Genomic DNA, 20521 nt, shown 5'->3' with positions numbered 1-20521 from the left:
CGCGTGCGTGCGTCTGTGTGTGTGTGTGTGTGTGTATGACGTACCAACATTAACTATTCTATTTGACACGTTCACGCTGTAATGGAGCTTCTCTTCTGTCTGTCTCTCTAGCACCGTACATCTTGTTTTATGCTGCTTTCTAGACCTTTTATTTTGACCTAGTTCCACAAGGGTCCCTGCAACTAAGTGTTATGCCCACTCAGTTTAAAAGCCACAAACACACACACCAGAGTTCCCGTTAGAATATTTTTTCGCCGGTCAACATGTCGCCGGTCAAACAAACTAATTATAGTAGATTAACTACGTTATTCAAAAGTGTACAGTAATTTACAATAACACGGGAATAATAAACGGAGCGCTCTCTCCCTCTCCTGACCAGTCAGTATCATGCAGCTCGCGGATCAGTAATGAGTGACCCGACAGTAAAACTAAACATATCTATAACTAGTTACGGTAGTTTGAGAGGTCATTAAAATAGCTAGGCCGTGTGCTATTCTAACCTGGTGTGTGCTTTGTTCCGCTCACCGCTGCATGCAGTGCTGGAATTGGGCCGGTACTCACCGGTACGCAGTACCGGCACTTCTGGTTCTGACCCATGGAGTACCGGCACTTCTTGCTCAGTACCGGCATGCTGGCGGTACTCCGGTACTCATGCACCGTGCCAGTACTCAACACTCTCCCGCCGTTCTTATTATACATCCATATATATATATACAGCCGCCCGGTACTCAGTAGATGCGTCATGAGGTGCCGAACCGCTGGAGTTTCACAGCGGCTGTCAGCTGTTTACTCCTGTCATTCAAACAGAACGTGCTGGAGAGGGGGCGGGGCTTATCTTCTCCATGTAAATACTGTGGTGGAAACGACTATGTCAAAATTAACCCATTTGACCGTGATTTAATAGTAATACACGTTTCAAAATAATAATAATAATAATGCCGAAGTAACAACATACTGAAAACTGTTAGTAAAACCATGTTTTAATGCTTTACAATTGACATACCTAGATGCACGTGTGTTGTGTTTATGCAGTGCAACTCCCACCCAGTGGGTGGCTATGTAGAGTGATAGAACAGAGCAGGCACGCCCCCGAGAGAAGGAAAGCAAGTCACGTCACAAATTAGCATTTCTAAAATGTTAGCGTGGATTAATAAAAGTGCAAAAAGACAGCGGTTGTCGCCGGAAGAAACTTCAAATACAGAGAATGCTGTGCCTGTGTTGGAAATTGTGTCTGATGGGGAGCTTTCTTTGGTTGATCCTCCTGCTCCAAGTTCTAGTGCATTAGCATTAGCACTAGCTCCGCCGCCTCCTCCAGAGCCTCTAATGTTAGCTGCTGCTGGCGCAACTGCCACCACCAACACCGGGCAAAGCGATGCACCTGACTGCTGTACAACGGACCAGGTGCAATATTTTTGCAAGACCAATGCATGGCTCCTTCTTAAAGATAAGAAGCTAGGATGTCGGATATGCAGAGATGTCAAATCTTTGGGAATACACACTGGACAAGGACTGAAACTGTCAACTGAATGGGGTGAGTGTGCAGTGTCTCATTTCGGTGTTGACAAGGGCAAACAACAAGCTAGCCTGAGAAAAAAAATCAAAGAACATAAAGAATCACAAGCCCATGTAAAAGCTGCTGACATCCTTACATCTGCTTCACGTGAAACTATTCAACATCAAGTGCAGTCTATGCATAAATCTGAATTAGACACCACTATCAGAGTTTTTCGAACGGCATATAAAATTGGCAAACATAGCCGGCCATTCACAGACATGCCAATTGATTTGAATGTACAGAAACTGAATGGGCTGAACGTGGGCAGGGTTTTGCACTCCAATAAAACCTGTGGCGAAATCATCGACCACATAGCTCATGAGCTGAAGAAAAAAATGGCAAAAGACATTACAGAAAACCAAAGAAAACTCTGTGTTTTGGTCGATGAATCTACCACTATTAGTGGTAAAACGGTGCTTGTTGTGTGTCTACGCTCAGCATTAGCTGATGCTGAGCCCGAAACGTTTTTTTGGGAGCTGATCGAGTTGGATGGAACAACGGCTGATGACATCACAAAAGCGTTAATGGAGTGTCTTGGAAGAGATTTTAACGAGGACTTTTTAGGTCAGTGTTTCGTTTCTTTTGCATGTGATGGGGCTTCAGTCATGCTAGGGAAGAGAACAGGCGTTGCGACCCAGTTGTGTAGTAAATTCTCAAGCCTGTTTGTGTGGCACTGCTCCAATCATCGTCTAGAGCTGGCAGTTGGGGATGTGGTCAAGGAGGTCTCAGGGCTCAATCATTTCCAGATCTTTTTTGACAAACTCTATTCCTTGTTCCATGCCTCCCCCAAAAATCAGAGGCAGTTAGCGCAGTGTGCGCAAGCAGTCGGACAGCGTCTCCTGGTGATAGGGCGTGTTTTGTCCATCCGCTGGGTGGCTTCAAGTGAAAGGAGCGTCAGAGCAGTCTGGGAAAACTACCGAGTGCTTCATGATCACTTCACAAATGCTGCAAACGACACGAGCAGAGATTCCAGAGACAGAGCAAAGTACAAGGGCCTGGATGATGTGCTCACATCTGCAACGTTTGTCAGCAATCTGGGACTGATGTACGATGCGCTCACAGAGCTCAGCGACCTCTCTCGGCAACTCCAAAAAAGAGAGATGACACTGCCTACAGCAGATAGGCTCTTAACTCGAGAAATACGAGTTTTTGAATCCATGGTCACCATGCCTGGCCCACACATGACTACAGTTCATACAGCTCTAGCTGAGAAGTCCTTCAAGGGTGTTGCCCTGCGTGAGAATGGCAGGCTTGTACAGATTCATGCAGGTCAGTTTTTCCGCAGTATGGTAGAGAATCTGAGACACAGAATTACTTCCACAACCTCCTCTCATGTCAGCACAAGAGAAATCCCATTACATGGCCGGGAGGCCCGGGACAATCAGCTAATCCAGGACATGAAAGTTATCCATCCTGGAAGTTGACCTGAAGAGGAGTTAGACGTACAGTATGGGGACGTAGAGGTGCTACGTTTGTGCGAAGTGCTGAAAGTGGACAGAAGAGAGACTGTTCAGGGCTTTGGCGAATACAAGGAAACCAGGGCATCCCGTACACCTGCTGCCATGGAGCCTCTACTGAAAGCAGTCCGAACCATCGCTGTCTCCACTAGTGAGTGTGAGCGGGCATTCAGCTGCATGAACGATATCCTTACTGCAAAAAGGAATGCTCTCTCTGTCAGCCGACTGTCCAGCCTGGTTTTCATTACATGTAATGGACCATCACTAGGACAGTTCAATCCGGAACAGTATGTGAGGTCCTGGCTGGCAAAGGGAAGGAGAAGTGCTGATGAAAGAGCCTGTCCAGCTCCAGCCCCTGATACTGATGTCCCCAAGGCCTTCTGGAGCCTTTTCTAACAATGTGAAGTATATTGCAAAGCAGCTCACCCAGTGAGAAGACTTTTGGCATAATGTGCCGATTTGTACAGATCCTGGAGATAGAAGGACTTCAGACCAACCAGGGAGTTATCTGATCAGCTTGGTGTTCAATGTAACTCTTTACCATGGCTCAGACTTTGTTACTTGCAGTTACAGTTTCTCATTTTAGATTGTGCAAATGTTGCATTTGTTTTTACATGTTCTTTGTTCATGCTCTTTATCATTTTTCTGAGTTGGAAAGTTAGATTGCATCATAGTTTACTTTATACATATTTGTATTCTTCAGTGGTGAAGTATATTGCAAAGCAGCTCAGCCATGTGAGAAGACTTTTGGCACTTTTTTCGTTTTTCGTTTTCTGAGTTGGAAAGTTAGATTGCATTCAAAATGTACAGAAATACTTAATTTTGTTAAAGCTTTTTATAAAAAATGCTTCTGACCAGAGCTTTGTTTCCTTGTCATTAATGTTGAACACCACCAGAGGGGCTCTCACCTGAAAGGTCTCTGCTTCATGTGTCTTCAGCAGAAGATCTAGACTTTGATTGCTATATTTTCAGTTAATATTGACCTTACTGTTTAGCCATATCCGCTGCCTATCATACAAAATGTTAAGTACAGTGAACCTTTCTAAAATATACAGTAGTAAAGAGACAAACCCACCAGCATTATAGTAGCCAAATTCTTGTTTGTGGGCGGTATATATAAAATTGACTTGAAAAAGTTGCTGATTTTAGAGTACTGGCACCTTTTTCATTCCAATTCAAGCACTGGCTGCATGTGATCATCCAGAGCTGCGTGTCGACTCGTCAGCAGCAGCTGATCTCTCTCTCCCGTCAGATTAGACTTCACTCGCGTTTATGTCCATATCGATCAGATCCAGCTAGTTCTAGCTAATGATATGACTACCTGCTTATTAAAAGACACCTAAACAATAAGTGTCGCTATGCAACTGGGTGAGGCCACAAAGTATAGCGCAGCATTATGCATTTGTTTACATGCCCACCGGAACCCCGAGGCATTACCAACAGATCAACGCACAATCAACCCATCCAGGACATCTCTTTCTCCACATTACGTGTTAGACATTATAATTGACTATTCTTGTCTGTCACATACTCTTTTGTCTGTCACATAAATGGCGCAAGTTGCGCAACTGATGTAATATTGCGCTAAACAGAAATTATTTTGAACGTACACTTTGACCGGAGAGATTTAGATTTGCCGGTCTTCAACATATTTTACCGGTCGTAGTCCGGTAATGACACACACACACACACACACACACACACACACACACACACACACACACACACACACACACACACACACACACACACACACACACACACACACACACACACACACACACACACACACACACACCACACACACACACACACACACACACACACACACACACACACACACACACACACCACACACACACACACACACACACACACACACACACACACACCCACACACACACACCACACACACACACACACACACACACACACACACACACACACACACACACACACACACACACACACACACACACACACACGTTTTCCCCTCCAGTCAAAGCCATCTTTCAATGTAGTTCATCTCATCTCCTCGGCACCATCACACACACAGCCTTCATAAACTTTCCTTGAATGTGTTACATGTCATTTATCCAAAGCGACTAACATGCAATTCAATACTGAGACAACGGGAGCGATTTGGGGTCAAGGACGGCGATCAAACTCTTGACCTTCCAATAGGTGGAACCCAAGGGGTTCCAAGCTTCTCGCACAAACACAGAACCCAGATCGTGCTTTTCAACATTTAAAATCACTGTATTTACTGAGACCATGATAGAGAACAGCACTGTGGTGACAGGAACACTGTGAAGGCAAACTCAGAACATGTAGATCTGCTTGCTGCAGATTGCCCCACAGCACCTACTACAGTGGATTTCTCTGAGAGTACATACACTTAGTACATTGCGGACAGTGCACATGTGGAGCCCTCAGTCTCTATTATGTTTGCCAGACCTTGTAACTGACCACAATAGCACATTACCTCATCCCTAGCCTTCCTCTGAGGCTACAGGAATAAGGCAAGAACCACTTGTTCTTGATAATCGATAGTGTTCATTAACTTTCTTGTGATGAGGAGTTTTTGAGGACTGAACGAAACCCTAATAAGAGCAGCCAAAACGTAAAGAAATAAAAAAAGTTAAACTGCTGCTGAGGCACCAGTTAGCGAATCTTACTTAGGGGTAAATTAACCAAGTCCAGACAAGAAGGTCATGTCGTACATTTATTTGTTGACACGATATCATCCAAAAGTACAATTAACTGTCACTCAGTCATACTGGACTGAAGTTACAAGGATGTCTGACTAATGCTGTGATCACAGATTTGAAACATTGATATGACCAATGATTCAGCAGAGCTATGGTCATTCATCTGGATTCATGTTGAGTTTAAAAAATGGCTTATGGAGTTTTTAAATGATTTGTTCCAGTCCAAACCTGCTTACTCAGGTATTCACTGTCAATAATCAATCAATTTCAATTTATATAGCCCAATATCACAACTCATACATTTGTCTCAGGGGGTTTACAGACTAACAGCATTACTCTCTAGACCCTCGCACCGCACAAGAAAAACTAAAACAAAGAAGCCCCGCAATTAAGAAAATGTAAGAACCAGGAGGGTGTCAACAAGCTTCCAGATGCAAAAAAACAACAACAACATTGTGCACGGATGTCTACATAAAAAGACTTTGAACACTAGTTTGGACAATTATCATTTTGACAAGAATAGGACTTGTTCCCCAGACATGTCACTTTAGGATAAGGTTAAGGACCATGGTATTTAAAAAGCCACTTTGTACATATCCTCACATCCTCTATCCTTTTAACAAGATACATCTCAAGCTGTTGAAGTGCTGCTTTACGATTCACATCAGCACTAACAATTACAGCAGCTGTAGTTCAAATGGAAACAGTGATTTCACTTTTGATGTATTATTTCCTCCAATTTCCTTATTTTCTGAGTATGAGATTGAGCCAGATGCACTGCCCTTATCTGTGTTACATCTTCACACTCCGAGGATCACATCATGTCCTAAAGCTACCCTCAGTCTTCTGTCTCCGTGTGCCTGCATACAGCCAAGGTTATTATGCACATTATAATATTCCCCACATCTAGATTAGACATTTTTAATCTACCGAGTAAGGAAATATGTTTTTGAGCTGCACAATAACACACAGTTATATAGGTCAGCTTTCAGACTGCTTTCTACAGTTATTACACACATCAAAGTATTGGGGGGGGGGCTGGGTGTTAGCTCATTCTGGGGGGACTTGGCTCTTGTGACCAAGTCAAGTCCCAGTACGGACCACATATATATTTACAGGAAGTGTCGGATTCTTTAGATCTAATTATTTTTTAAATGAACGATGAGTAAATTAATGATTTGCATGGTTTGCACAATGAGTACCAGGCTAGTCCTCTCTAGCTTTGAACAGTTGGCGTAAATCCTCCTCTGCCTCTCGTCAAACCCCTATCCCATAATTCCTCTATCGCCCCTCTGCATCCCCAGCCCTCTACGCCCCCCTCCCCCCTCTTCGTCTTCACATCCCTCTGTGCCCATTTTGATGCCAGCTCACAGGGAATGTGCCAGTTACAACATCTGGGGCTGATACATACACATCCACACATCAACACAGCTGCACAATACAATGCATCATGATCATAAGGCGACCACTTCAGGTCTTTTTCTGTCTGACCAACAAAGGCTGAACCATATTCACTATGCAATTATATAAAACAACGTTAAGCATAAAGTCCTTTCAAAAGAGCATCAGTAAATGCTTTTATGGACAAAACTGTCTGAGATTAACTTTAAACATTAGTTACATTTAAATGCTCACAATGTCATGACAATTAAAATGTAATGAACTGCACCTAAACCCAGGGGCGGACTGGCCATCTGTGTGTTCTGGAGAAACACAGAACGGTCGGCCGGCTCCCCGTTGACAGTTCACGAGCACCCTCTCCCTCCCCGCTGACAGTTCATGAGCGTGCTCTACCAATTTGTGTGGGCTGGGCAGCCTGGGCTGGCTGAGATTCCAGGGCAGATTTTTAGTCCCAGTCCGCCCTAAACCTATAGAAGATGTTACATGTTTTACATGTAAAAACTGAAAGATTAAAGTCCAAATTCAGAGATTAACTTCATCATTCTGAATCTTAGAATTGTGAGTAAAAAGTCAGATTTTTGTTCTGTTGAGATTAAAGATCATAATAACAAGTTATGTTCTTGTATAGCCTACTCTAAAGAAGTTCTGAATTCTGAGGGAAACAAATTGAATCTTGAGAAAAGTCAGAGTTCAGAGATTTTCCTGACGAAAAATAATTCTTACTTTTTCTGTGGTGGCTGTACTCTTCCAGCCGTCTCCTTTGTGTTTGTTTTATTTTCCCCTGTCTGTGTTTGTGTGGGCGTGGTGGCTGTCACTCCTGGCTCCCGGTTCTATTTCGTATATGGCTTCGCCCTATCGCTATTGGGTTATCCCTCTGCGCCCCCGCGCAGCACTGAAACACTTGTAGTCCACGCCCACCCGCTAGGTGGGCCCCACCCTCGGGCCTCCTTCCGGTATAAATAGGAAGGGGGCCCGGCAATCTGCTCCCTCTTTTCTTCAGCAACCAGCACAGTACTGAAGCACAGAAAAAGTCACGTCATGAGCAACAACTGTGTCCGTGATTGCCCCTCATGTAAGACGGGGTACATCATGAGCTACGACTTACACGCGATATGCGAATCCTGCCTGGGGCCAGAGCAGTGGCGGCGCCAGAGATTTTCTCTAGGGGGTGCTGTGGGGTAGCTTGACGTTTCATAGAGGGTGCTCAAACATTTAGGGTTTCCCATTAATGCACCAGCGCTACAGTTGAATTTTCTACTGCAACACTCCCCACGCACACACACAGTGCACCCGCGACTGTTACAATGAAGGCTCGATAATCAGCTCACGGCATATAGGCAGGGGTAAAGTGCTATTTTTACAAGTGGGGAGCGGACCTCACCTCCTCTAGGAGGGTCCTCACCTCCTCTAGGGGGGTCCGGGGGCTAGCTCCCCCGGGAAGATTTATTTTTAAATATTGAAGTTAAAAGCATCAATCTGGTGCACTTTGAGAGCAAAATGAAGAGATCTATGGATACATCTCTCAACACCCATACGAAACAGAACTGTCAACAGATTTTCTATTTCTTTATAGATATTTTACAAATCACTCCCCTTTTAAAACAAACCGTTTGAGACCCACTGAGATAACTAGACTAAAGTTAACTATCTAAACACTGAGAGAGTCCTTTACTTCACCTGAGCTGAGGTTACCTGAAACTCTCCATCTGACAGGAGAGAGTTCTCCCTCCATCTTGTTGTTGAAAAAGCTCCTTATATCCGTTAGCTTGGCTAGCTAGCACCAGATGCTAACCACAACGATCTCCGGTAGATACCCACTGGTGCGCGAGGCGAGCTCTCTCGCTCGCGCACGCACACAAAATGGCTCGTCACACACACACACACACACACACACACACACACACACACACACACACACACACACACACACACACACACACACACACACACACACACACACACACACACACACCACACACACACACACACACACACACACACACACACACACCACACACACACACACACACACACACACACACACACACACACACACACACCAACACACCACACACACACACACACACACACACACACACATACACACACACCACACACAGAGCAGGGCTTGAATGAAACACAGAGACCCAGAATGTAAGCTACTTGTACTCACGAGGCCTATCATGTGCAGAATCCCTCTCGCTTTCAGTTGGTTTTGATTGAGTGTCCACACGTGGACGTTTAAGGACTAAAAAACGATCAATTTTTCACTTTGCTGTTAGCAAATCATTTGGCGCTCTAGCTAACAGGAAGTCACTCAAGTGTCACAAAGTAATTTAGCCTATGGGTAGGTCAAACATCGAATGGGTGCTGGCCATTTGCCTAATCATATCACCTGTGTTGGCTTTATGTTTTTGATCAAAAATGTGTTTGTTTCACATATGCATTGATGTAATCAATAATATCTCTAATTTAATTTAATAAAAATAATAATAATAATTTTCGAAAAAGAAAAAAACACATATTTCTTGGGGGTGCTTTGGCAATCCTGGGGGGTGCTTCAGCACCCCCCTGGCGCCGCCCCTGGGCCAGAGCACGTGGACGCGGCTCTCAGCCAGCAGGTCGCTTGTTCGCATTGTGCCCGCCTCCCGTCAGCTGACAGGAAGCAAAGAGCGGACGCTCTAGCTGCTGTGGCTGAGGAGGACGATTGGCCCGTCCAGAACAGGGACGACGGCCTGTCTATGGAGCCGAGTGCGGGGCAGGAGTCGGACGACTCCTACCCCGTCTCCCTCCATGGCTCGCCATGCGGCTCTCCCCTTCCGTCGGAACGAGGTACGGGTGTGGCGGCCGAGCACGCGGTCCCCTTCTCCGTGGCCACGGCGCTACCGGCTTTGGGTGGCATTATGCTGCCGGAGATCATCGGCAAAGCAGCAGCATGCAGAGGTGCATGCATGCGGCTCGAAGCGTCCCAGAAGCTCCTCGCCGCAAGGAATTTCTAAAATATAGGATTAATCCTATTTTTGACACGGCGCAGCGCGGCGCAGGCAGGAAGTGGAATGTTCATCCAACAACTGCGAGGCTGCACACAAGACGCTCCGCTTCCGCAACGTTTTGAAACGCGCCTGGTGGGTTAGGACGCAGGAGGAGGTCGCAGCGCAGCCGCAGCGCAGACGCTCCTGGTGCGATTAGGGGGTAAATGCGGGGCCCCACTGGCTCTACGAATAGCTGAAGAAAAGTTATTTTGTATGGGAGCAGATTGCCGGGCCCCCTTCCTATTTATACCGGAAGGAGGCCCGAGGGTGGGGCCCACCTAGCGGGTGGGCGTGGACTACAAGTGTTTCAGTGCTGCGCGGGGGCGCAGGGGATAACCCAATAGCGATAGCCTTCCCCTAATCCCACCAGGAGCGTATGCGCTGCGTTGCGCTGCGTTGCGCTGCGGCTGCAGCGTTTTTAGCGATCTGCACACAACGTTTTGAAACGCGCCTGGTGGGTTAGGACGCAGGAGGAGGTCGCAGCGCGGCACAGCCGCAGCGCAGACGCTTCCAGTGGGATCAGGGGGAATTTAGAAATTCCTTGCGGCGAGGAGCTTCTGGGACGCTTCGAGCCGCGGCGCAGCGTGTCTGGTGGAATAGCACCCATTGACTAGAGTGGCCGCGATCGGTAAAAACGCCGCAGCCGCAGCGCAACGCAGCGCAGACGCTCCTGGTGGGATTAGGGGGTTAGAGGGCTGCGCCATTTACTCATAGAAACTGGGGTTACAGTAGGTAACCTCAGTTCAACCTCCACTCACCTGCTGCAATCAGCTGTTCACCCTCCCCGACTACACACCTGATTCCCATCAAGCCATTTATAACGGCATATCAACGGAGGCTCCACAACCTGTCTGCGCCAGATCGTTGTAAAACCAGTGCTGGAATTGGGCCGGTACTCACCGGTACGCAGTACCGGCACTTCTGGTTCTGACCCATGGAGTACCGGCACTTCTTGCTCAGTACCGGCATGCTGGCGGTACTCCGGTACTCATGCACCGTGCCAGTACTCAACACTCTCCCGCCGTTCTTATTATACATCCATATATATATATATACAGCCGCCCGGTACTCAGTAGATGCGTCATGAGGTGCCGAACGGACATTCTCATCGCTCTAACCGCTGGAGTTTCACAGCGGCTGTCAGCTGTTTACTCATGTCATTCAAACAGAACGTGCTGGAGAGGGGGCGGGGCTTATCTTCTCCATGTAAATACTGTGGTGGAAACGACTATGTCAAAATTAACCTATTTGACCGTGATTTAATAGTAATACACGTTTCAAAATAATAATAATAATAATAATAATGCCGAAGTAACAACATACTGAAAACTGTTAGTAAAACCATGTTTTAATGCTTTACAATTTACATACCTAGATGCACGTGTGTTGTGTTTATGCAGTGCAACTCCCACCCAGTGGGTGGCTATGTAGAGTGATAGAACAGAGCAGGCACGCCCCCGAGAGAAGGAAAGCAAATCACGTCACAAATTAGCATTTCTAAAATGTTAGCGTGGATTAATAAAAGTGCAAAAAGACAGCGGTTGTCGCCGGAAGAAACTTCAAATACAGAGAATGCTGTGCCTGTGTTGGAAATTGTGTCTGATGGGGAGCTTTCTTTGGTTGATCCTCCTGCTCCAAGTTCTAGTGCATTAGCATTAGCACTAGCTCCGCCGCCTCCTCCAGAGCCTCTAACGTTAGCTGCTGCTGGCGCAACTGCCACCACCAACACCGGGCAAAGCGATGCACCTGACTGCTGGACAACGGACCAGGTGCAATATTTTTGCAAGACCAATGCATGGCTCCTTCTTAAAGATAAGAAGCTAGGATGTCGGATATGCAGAGATGTCAAATCTTTGGGAATACACACTGGACAAGGACTGAAACTGTCAACTGAATGGGGTGAGTGTGCAGTGTCTCATTTCGGTGTTGACAAGGGCAAACAACAAGCTAGCCTGATAAAAAAAAATCAAAGAACATAAAGAATCACAAGCCCATGTAAAAGCTGCTGACATCCTTACATCTGCTTCACGTAAAACTATTCAACATCAAGTGCAGTCTATGCATAAATCTGAATTAGACACCACTATCAGAGTTTTTCGAACGGCATATAAAATTGGCAAACATAGCCGGCCATTCACAGACATGCCAATTGATTTGAATGTACAGAAACTGAATGGGCTGAACGTGGGCAGGGTTTTGCACTCCAATAAAACCTGTGGCGAAATCATCGACCACATAGGTCATGAGCTGAAGAAAAAAATGGCAAAAGACATTACAGAAAACCAAAGAAAACTCTGTGTTTTGGTCGATGAATCTACCACTATTAGTGGTAAAACGGTGCTTGTTGTGTGTCTACGCTCAGCATAAGCTGATGCTGAGCCCGAAACGTTTTTTTGGGAGCTGATCGAGTTGGATGGAACAACGGCTGATGACATCACAAAGGCGTTAATGGAGTGTCTTGGAAGATATTTTAACGAGGACTTTTTAGGTCAGTGTTTCGTTTCTTTTGCATGTGATGGGGCTTCAGTCATGCTAGGGAAGAGAACAGGCGTTGCTACCCAGTTGTGTAGTAAATTCCCAAGCCTGTTTGTGTGGCACTGCTCCAATCATCGTCTAGAGCTGGCAGTTGGGGATGTGGTCAAGGAGGTCTCAGGGCTCAATCATTTCCAGATCTTTTTTGACAAACTCTATTCCTTGTTCCATGCCTCCCCCAAAAATCAGAGGCAGTTAGCGCAGTGTGCGCAAGCAGTCGGACAGCGTCTCCTGGTGATAGGGCGTGTTTTGTCCATCCGCTGGGTGGCTTCAAGTGAAAGGAGCGTCAGAGCAGTCTGGGAAAACTACCGAGTGCTTCATGATCACTTCACAAATGCTGCAAACGACACAAGCAGGGATTCCAGAGACAGAGCAAAGTACAAGGGCCTGGATGATGTGCTCACATCTGCAACGTTTGTCAGCAATCTGGGACTGATGTACGATGCGCTCACAGAGCTCAGCGACCTCTCTCGGCAACTCCAAAAAAGAGAGATGACACTGCCTACAGCAGATAGGCTCTTAACTCGAGAAATACGAGTTTTTGAATCCATGGTCACCATGCCTGGCCCACACATGATTACAGTTCATACAGCTCTAGCTGAGAAGTCCTTCAAGGGTGTTGCCCTGCGTGAGAATGGCAGGCTTGTACAGATTCATGCAGGTCAGTTTTTCCGCAGTATGGTAGAGAATCTGAGACACAGAATGACTTCCACAACCTCCTCTCATGTCAGCACAAGAGAAATCCCATTACATGGCCGGGAGGCCCGGGACAATCAGCTAATCCAGGACATGAAAGTTATCCATCCTGGAAGTTGGCCTGAAGAGGAGTTAGACGTACAGTATGGGGACGTAGAGGTGCTACGTTTGTGCGAAGTGCTGAAAGTGGACAGAAGAGAGACTGTTCAGGGCTTTTGCGAATACAAGGAAACCAGGGCATCCCGTACACCTGCTGCCATGGAGCCTCTACTGAAAGCAGTCCGAACCATCGCTGTCTCCACTAGTGAGTGTGAGCGGGCATTCAGCTGCCTGAACGATATCCTTACTGCAAAAAGGAATGCTCTCTCTGTCAGCCGACTGTCCAGCCTGGTTTTCATTAAATGTAATGGACCATCACTAGGACAGTTCAATCCGGAACAGTATGTGAGGTCCTGGCTGGCAAAGGGAAGGAGAAGTGCTGATGAAAGAGCCTGTCCAGCTCCAGCCCCTGATACTGATGTCCCCAAGGCCTTCTGGAGCCTTTTCTAACAATGTGAAGTATATTGCAAAGCAGCTCACCCAGTGAGAAGACTTTTGGCATAATGTGCCGATTTGTACAGATCCTGGAGATAGAAGGACTTCAGACCAACCAGGGAGTTATCTGATCAGCTTGGTGTTCAATGTAACTCTTTACCATGGCTCAGACTTTGTTACTTGCAGTTACAGTTTCTCATTTTAGATTGTGCACATTTTGCATTTGTTTTTACATGTTCTTTGTTCATGCTCTTTATCATTTTTCTGAGTTGGAAAGTTAGATTGCATCATAGTTTACTTTATACATATTTGTATTCTTCAGTGGTGAAGTATATTGCAAAGCAGCTCAGCCATGTGAGAAGACTTTTGGCACTTTTTCGTTTTTCGTTTTCTGAGTTGGAAAGTTAGATTGCATTCAAAATGTACAGAAATACTTAATTTTGTTAAAGCTTTTTATAAAAAATGCTTCTGACCAGAGCTTTGTTTCCTTGTCATTAATGTTGAACACCACCAGAGGGGCTCTCACCTGAAAGGTCTCTGCTTCATGTGTCTTCAGCAGAAGATCTAGACTTTGATTGCTATATTTTCAGTTAATATTGACCTTACTGAGCTTTAGCCATATCCGCTGCCTATCATAAAAAATGTTAAGTACAGTGAACCTTTCTAAAATATACAGTAGTAAAGAGACAAACCCACCAGCATTATAGTAGCCAAATTCTTGTTTGTGGGCTGTATATATAAAATTGACTTGAAAAAGTTGCTGATTTTAGAGTACTGGCACCTTTTTCATTCCAATTCAAGCACTGTGTAAAACCAAAGTGGTATAACTCCAAGGCTACTTAGCATTATAGTTATTCACTCATACCTGGATGTATAGCGTCTAACTTGTTTTCTTCAGGATCATTCTCCGACCGCCGTGTTGCCGTCACCAGCCGCCACCTCCTCGCCACTCCAGCCGGGTTATATTCCCCGCAACTCCTTCACTAAATAAACCCTTTTTCAACACTCTGCCTCTCCTGCGTTTGGGTCCTCTCTGATACCGTAACATTTTCTTTGATGACTTTGATTTCAGATCTAAAAAAACTGTTCACATCATGTGGCCCTAATCCTAGTGATTTCAGGTAATATGTAAACTCATTTGAGTATCACTGTTTTTTTTATGTGAAGATATATTTTATAGCACAAGAATGCACACATATAGGAGGATAGGACTGTTTAAGGCAAGCCTGAGCCAGCCCTTATTATAAGCTTTATCAAATGTGTAAGGTGACTGTGAACCATGGCAGCGCAGCTAACGGGGTTATAAGATCTCTTGTAAGTGCGTGGCTGTCTCTCTTCATAATCATTATTTGAGAAAGTAATCAAATGTATGTCATGCATTATTCTCTGTAGAACACCTTTCTTTGGCCAATGTCATGACTCATTTGCATGCCCTGTCTGCAGCTCCTGTCTCCAGGTCCCCTCACGCTCCGGACCTGTCTACAGATCCCCTCACCCTCTCATGCCCTCCCACCTCACACCTGTTCTCCCTTTCCTCGTCAGCTCTGATTTTCTGACCCTCCTGCTCTCAGCTGCATCCACTTTCCCTCATCAGCCTGCACATTATAACTATAAACTGTATCTGTTGTCTGTTAGACTCAAAATGTGTTACCTGTTACAACAGTGTTAAAAACTAAATCCAGGGTGTAGTTTCTTAACGTCACAAAATACAAATAAAAATGGTTATCTTTCACTGTGAAAATATATCTTACTTTTTTGTTCTGTTTTCTATTTGAAGTTAATATTTTACGTTTTACTCTTTCATGTTGACATAGTGTGCAATGCCTTGTTTTAACATGCTGCTGTGACGAAAACATTTCCCTAATTGGGATCAATAAAGCAAATCTTGTGTTTTTTAAATGGAGAAATGGCTGCAATCCAGGATTTGCACACATGCGCACGCACACACAGGCACACACGCACGCAAACTAGAGTTAGAACATGAAGCTGCTGGTAATGAATCTGCTAGCCTGCAGACTGATGACAGGGATCTAGATCTCATCTGTAGGGGTCCTTACCATGCTTTCCTGCTCACTCTAGTAAGAAGCTGAACCTCTGGAGTTAAGAGATAAATCTAACTACAGTACGACGGGGAAGGCTGCTGTATGACAACACCAATGCATTTTTTATATGATCCGGATTTTGATGGATGTCCCAGATTATCTCAAATAAAACTAATTCAAAAAGTATCCAGAGCTGACCCCACCTGTTGCACCACCCCAGGAGCAGATGCATAAAAGAGTCAGACTAAACACTAAAGCAGTATACGAACAAAGACAGAGTTAAAAACCACTACGCCTGATTCTGTTTAAAGCATCTTGAGGACACTCAAACAAACATTCAAAGCGTAAAATATAGTTTTTATTATTAGATCATAAGACAGCGGTTTTACTTCCACAGGTCTGTACCAGGTCCACTGCTAGCAAAAGCCACCATTTGTATTGAATTACATACACAACTGCCTTCTCATTAACAATGATAAAAACAGTATTTGAATTCGTATTGGAACAGCATTCCCTTTGCATTTAGCATTAATTGGACAGAGTGCAGTGATGGGACTCACTTCTTGTAACCACATCTAAAAAGATGACATTAACATGTCCCCTCTAAATGACAACCCTGCACAGCACTTCATCACGTTTCCTCCAGTAAAAGGACGTCATAGAGGGTCCCATGGCTCTTTTTTTAATAATGATTTTAAATAGGAGCATCAAGGGCCGCATCTGTGGTGGTTTGGAAAGTGCCGCACTGTGTTCTTTTTGAGCTACATGCTATGTTCATGGGAGAAAACGAAAGGAATACAACAGGGAGACACGCCGACCCTGCTTTCGAGCCAGATTATCAAACCTCAAAGCACATATAATTACATGTCTCCATAAAGAATTCAAATTGTGGCACCACAAGCAGCCAAACGGGACCACAGAGGATTCATCACGCAGAGGAGAAGAAGACAGAAGCCAACAGCATCGAGAGCTTCTCCCAAATAGAAAAACAAAAACTATTATTAATGCAGTCTGTATGGCTGGCAAACATTTCATTGCATTTGTCCTAAATTAAAATGGATCATATCGCACAGACCGCAGGGATGCTTCTTCCTTTTTCTCTAAACCAAACTTTGTTGACCAACATCACAGCGCCCTCTAGTGGAGGCAGCACTACAGGCTGTGGAGCAAGACTGCAAATGTTGTAGAATAAATCAACTCAGTCACACACTCTATTCTCTATATCCAGAGTGACAGGAAGGCAGAGCGGGGACACCCCCCCCCCCCCCCCATCATCTGAGCAGCACTCCATCAGAGATGTCAGGAGTAATAAGCATCATTTAGAAACCAGCTGTAAGTACGAGACAAACAACACTGAACTATTACTTTTAGCATCTCCACAAATCAACATGTCGCTTACTCTAAATCAAAGCAAGTTGTATCATTTATTTCAACAGGAGGTTTCTGTTTTTTCTAGTTTAAAAAAAATATAGAAACTAGATTCTTGTTGAGATCAATATTAGGTTATGATAAAGTAACCCCGAGATATTGAGTAAGCTACTTAGTTTAACCACAAAACATGTACACGTATGCTTTTTTGCATATAGACACACAGATAATCACACATCTTTACACTAACACGTAATTCCACCACACACACACACACGCGCGCGCGCGCGCGCACACACACACACACACACCACAGGGATCTGTCCTCGGTAGGAGCTGAGATGTAAATAGGGTGGAATTAGGAGAGCAGAAGGAAGAGAGGAGACATGAGAGGGAGCGAGGAGGAGAGAGGAGCTGCTGATGGAGGGGAGGAAACGGAGAATATCCAGACGAGGGGGGGATTTCACATCAACCCCCCGATGTTTTATCTCCAACTCAGCGCTGTCAATCATTCTATGGTACGGAGACTCTTGTAATTATTTTTCCTTTAGTAACCAAAAGACTCATTAACTCATTACCCAGAGTGTGTGGCAGCGTGCAACACACACACACACACACAACACCACACACACACACACACACACACACACACACACCCAACACACACACACCACACACACACACACACACACACACAACAACACACACACACACGATGAAGAGTTTTAATGAAATACTGCTTGCAACATGTGAAGTCCACACAGCAGCCAATCAAATCACAGCTGCTCACACATCTGGAAAACATGTCCATCTACTGCTCTTTTTGAATTCACACGTAGGATCTTTTTTGTTGCATAATTAATCAAGCCAATTATGTCTTCTCTTTCCAGCCTTTTATATTTCAGAAAAACATGGAAGAGGAGGGAAGGTGAGAGAAGGAGTTTATTGATTTCTGAAAACCTCATTCTGTGTTTGTTATCTCCACCTCCTCTCTTCCTGCGCTCCTCATCGCGAGGAAGAGCAAACAATAGCATCTCCTTCATTCACTTAGTGTTTCTGAGTGATCATGTGGCAGTCACCCGCAAGGGCGTTTCATTGATCAGTTATTAGTAGGGAAATATATTCTTGGACAACGTGCCGTTATTATAAACTACACATTTTAGAAAATCCATACACACAAATAAAAACTCATCCATACACACCTTCAGTTATTATCAGTGAAAGTGGAAATGTTGACCATGTTTTTTTAAACATAATGAGTATTAACCAGTATTCGCAGAACGTCTGTGTTATCAATACTTATTCAATTACATAAAATATATAGAAAAGGGTTATATATATATACAGTATAAACAATTTCAGATTCTGAATTTACTCTTTTTCTGAGGCACTGGCAAATAATAAAATAATTAGGAATGAAATAATTGGATTTTGCTCTTAAGTGCACACACTAGTAGTGAGTGCATGTGATCGAGGTGCCACATTCAAATCAATATGAGTGTGGCTGTTAAACTCACATATAATTCACTGTGTTGTTTAAACATGGGTCAGAGAGCTGTCACTCACCATTGTAGTTCCAGAGGGGCTGCATCCCCCCCACTCCGATGCTGTCGTTACTCATGGTGCATGCTCCTGGTCCTCTCCACTTTCTTCTCCAAGTTTGTCCTGACGTGTGTATCCTTTATCTCTGAATGCTGCCCCCCCACTCTCCTCCGTTGTCTGTCTGCTGTTATATCGACCACTTTGAGGGTCTCCTCTCTGCTGTGGGTCTCAGGGAAGAAAACACATGCATCTCTCTGAACAACCCCAGCCACTTCCACTTCTCAATAACTGTTGGTGCTCCCGAAAATGAAAAACGTGTCCGCTCTGGTGCGCGCACCAGAGAGAGAGAGAGAGAGAGAGAGAGAGAGAGAGATGAGAGAGAGAGAGAGAGAGAGAGAGAGAGAGAGAGAGAGCGAGAGAGAGAGAGAGAGAGAGAGAGAGAGAGAGGAGAGAGATAGAGAGAGAGAGATTTGTGATGTCATCTTCTTCAGCCAATCCTCAGTCTCAGTGTTTCTTCAGTGTTCTGGTATGTCTGGTTATTATGTCATCACTAATACGGCTTTCCCCTCAGAGCAGTGACCATTGATCTAGTTGTACAGAAAATATGCAATGCCTTCATTATTTACTGCACATATTTTATTCCAATTGTATTTCTACTATTTCAATTATATTAAATGTAAATACTGTTATATTTTTTAACGTCATTATAGTTTTCTTCAAATAGTTTTCTATCTGTGTTTTACATTTTTGTTTTATTTTATATATACCAAGTAAAATCCCTAGTACGTGTTAACCTGGGGATAGACCTGATTCTGATTCAGTGGCATTAGTATTTATTGTTTATTTAACAAACAGTTATTTGTTATAATCACTCAAAGTCATGCAGGCATCTTCTTTTGTTTTATTCTTTGTCGGCCATTATGTTCTGAATATGTAAAGCTTTGGGGATAATCAAACAAATTATTAAACATTTCTAAACATCTAAAAGTTATCTTAATGTAACCTGGGTTCATCTTTTCATTCAGTGGGGGGTGTAACTCATACAGTGTCATCTTTTTAATCATAAAATATACACATATTTTCAACCCTGTATTAAAGCTGGTATTACTGTAACAGAGGTGGGAAGTATAAGTACATATACTCAAGTACTGTACTTAAGTATATGTTGAGATACTTGTACTTTATTTAAGTATACATTTTGTTGCTACTGTGTACTTCTACTCCTCTACAGTTCAGAGGTACATGGTGTACTTTGACTCCACTACATGTATTTAATCCCTTTAGTTACTTCACAGATGTGGATGAATGATGTGAAATATAATCAAGTGTTAAATCAGACTTTAGTTCCACCTGGAGTAAATCCACCAGCTACCCTGCAGTATACAAAGTCATTCAAACTAGCTGCACCTTTACCAGCTTTGAGAACACTTTCATGATCAATCATTATAAAACATATCATATATATTATTCTGAAACGGACCAATCTGCACTATGACTACTTTTACTGTCGCTACTTTCACTATATTTTGATGAGAATACTTTTCTACTTTTGCTTGAGGAACATTTTGAATTCAGGACTTTTACTGTGACAGAGTATTCCTACACTCTGGTACTTCTACTTATGTACAATCTGAGTACTTCTCACACCTCT

General features: G+C 44.2%; 1 protein-coding gene across 2 annotated transcripts in view; it reads right to left on the bottom strand.

Moving 5' to 3' along the window:
* Positions 1-19182, bottom strand: part of LOC117539328 (muscarinic acetylcholine receptor M4-like) — a 57360-nt gene extending 38178 nt beyond the window's left edge. For both annotated transcript variants that reach the window (XM_034205469.1, XM_034205470.1), the window contains exon 1: positions 18895-19182. In XM_034205469.1, the coding sequence (XP_034061360.1) occupies positions 18895-18949 (55 nt within the window). In that variant the 5' untranslated portion in view covers positions 18950-19182. The remainder of the gene's footprint in view (positions 1-18894) is intronic.
* Between the last annotated feature and the right edge of the window lie 1339 nt (positions 19183-20521).

The sequence above is a fragment of the Gymnodraco acuticeps genome, unplaced genomic scaffold (assembly GCF_902827175.1).
Source record: "Gymnodraco acuticeps unplaced genomic scaffold, fGymAcu1.1, whole genome shotgun sequence".
Taxonomy (NCBI): Eukaryota; Metazoa; Chordata; class Actinopteri; order Perciformes; family Bathydraconidae; genus Gymnodraco; species Gymnodraco acuticeps.
The sequence above is the reverse complement of the archived record's forward strand: the minus strand, read 5'-3'. Positions and strand labels throughout refer to the sequence as shown.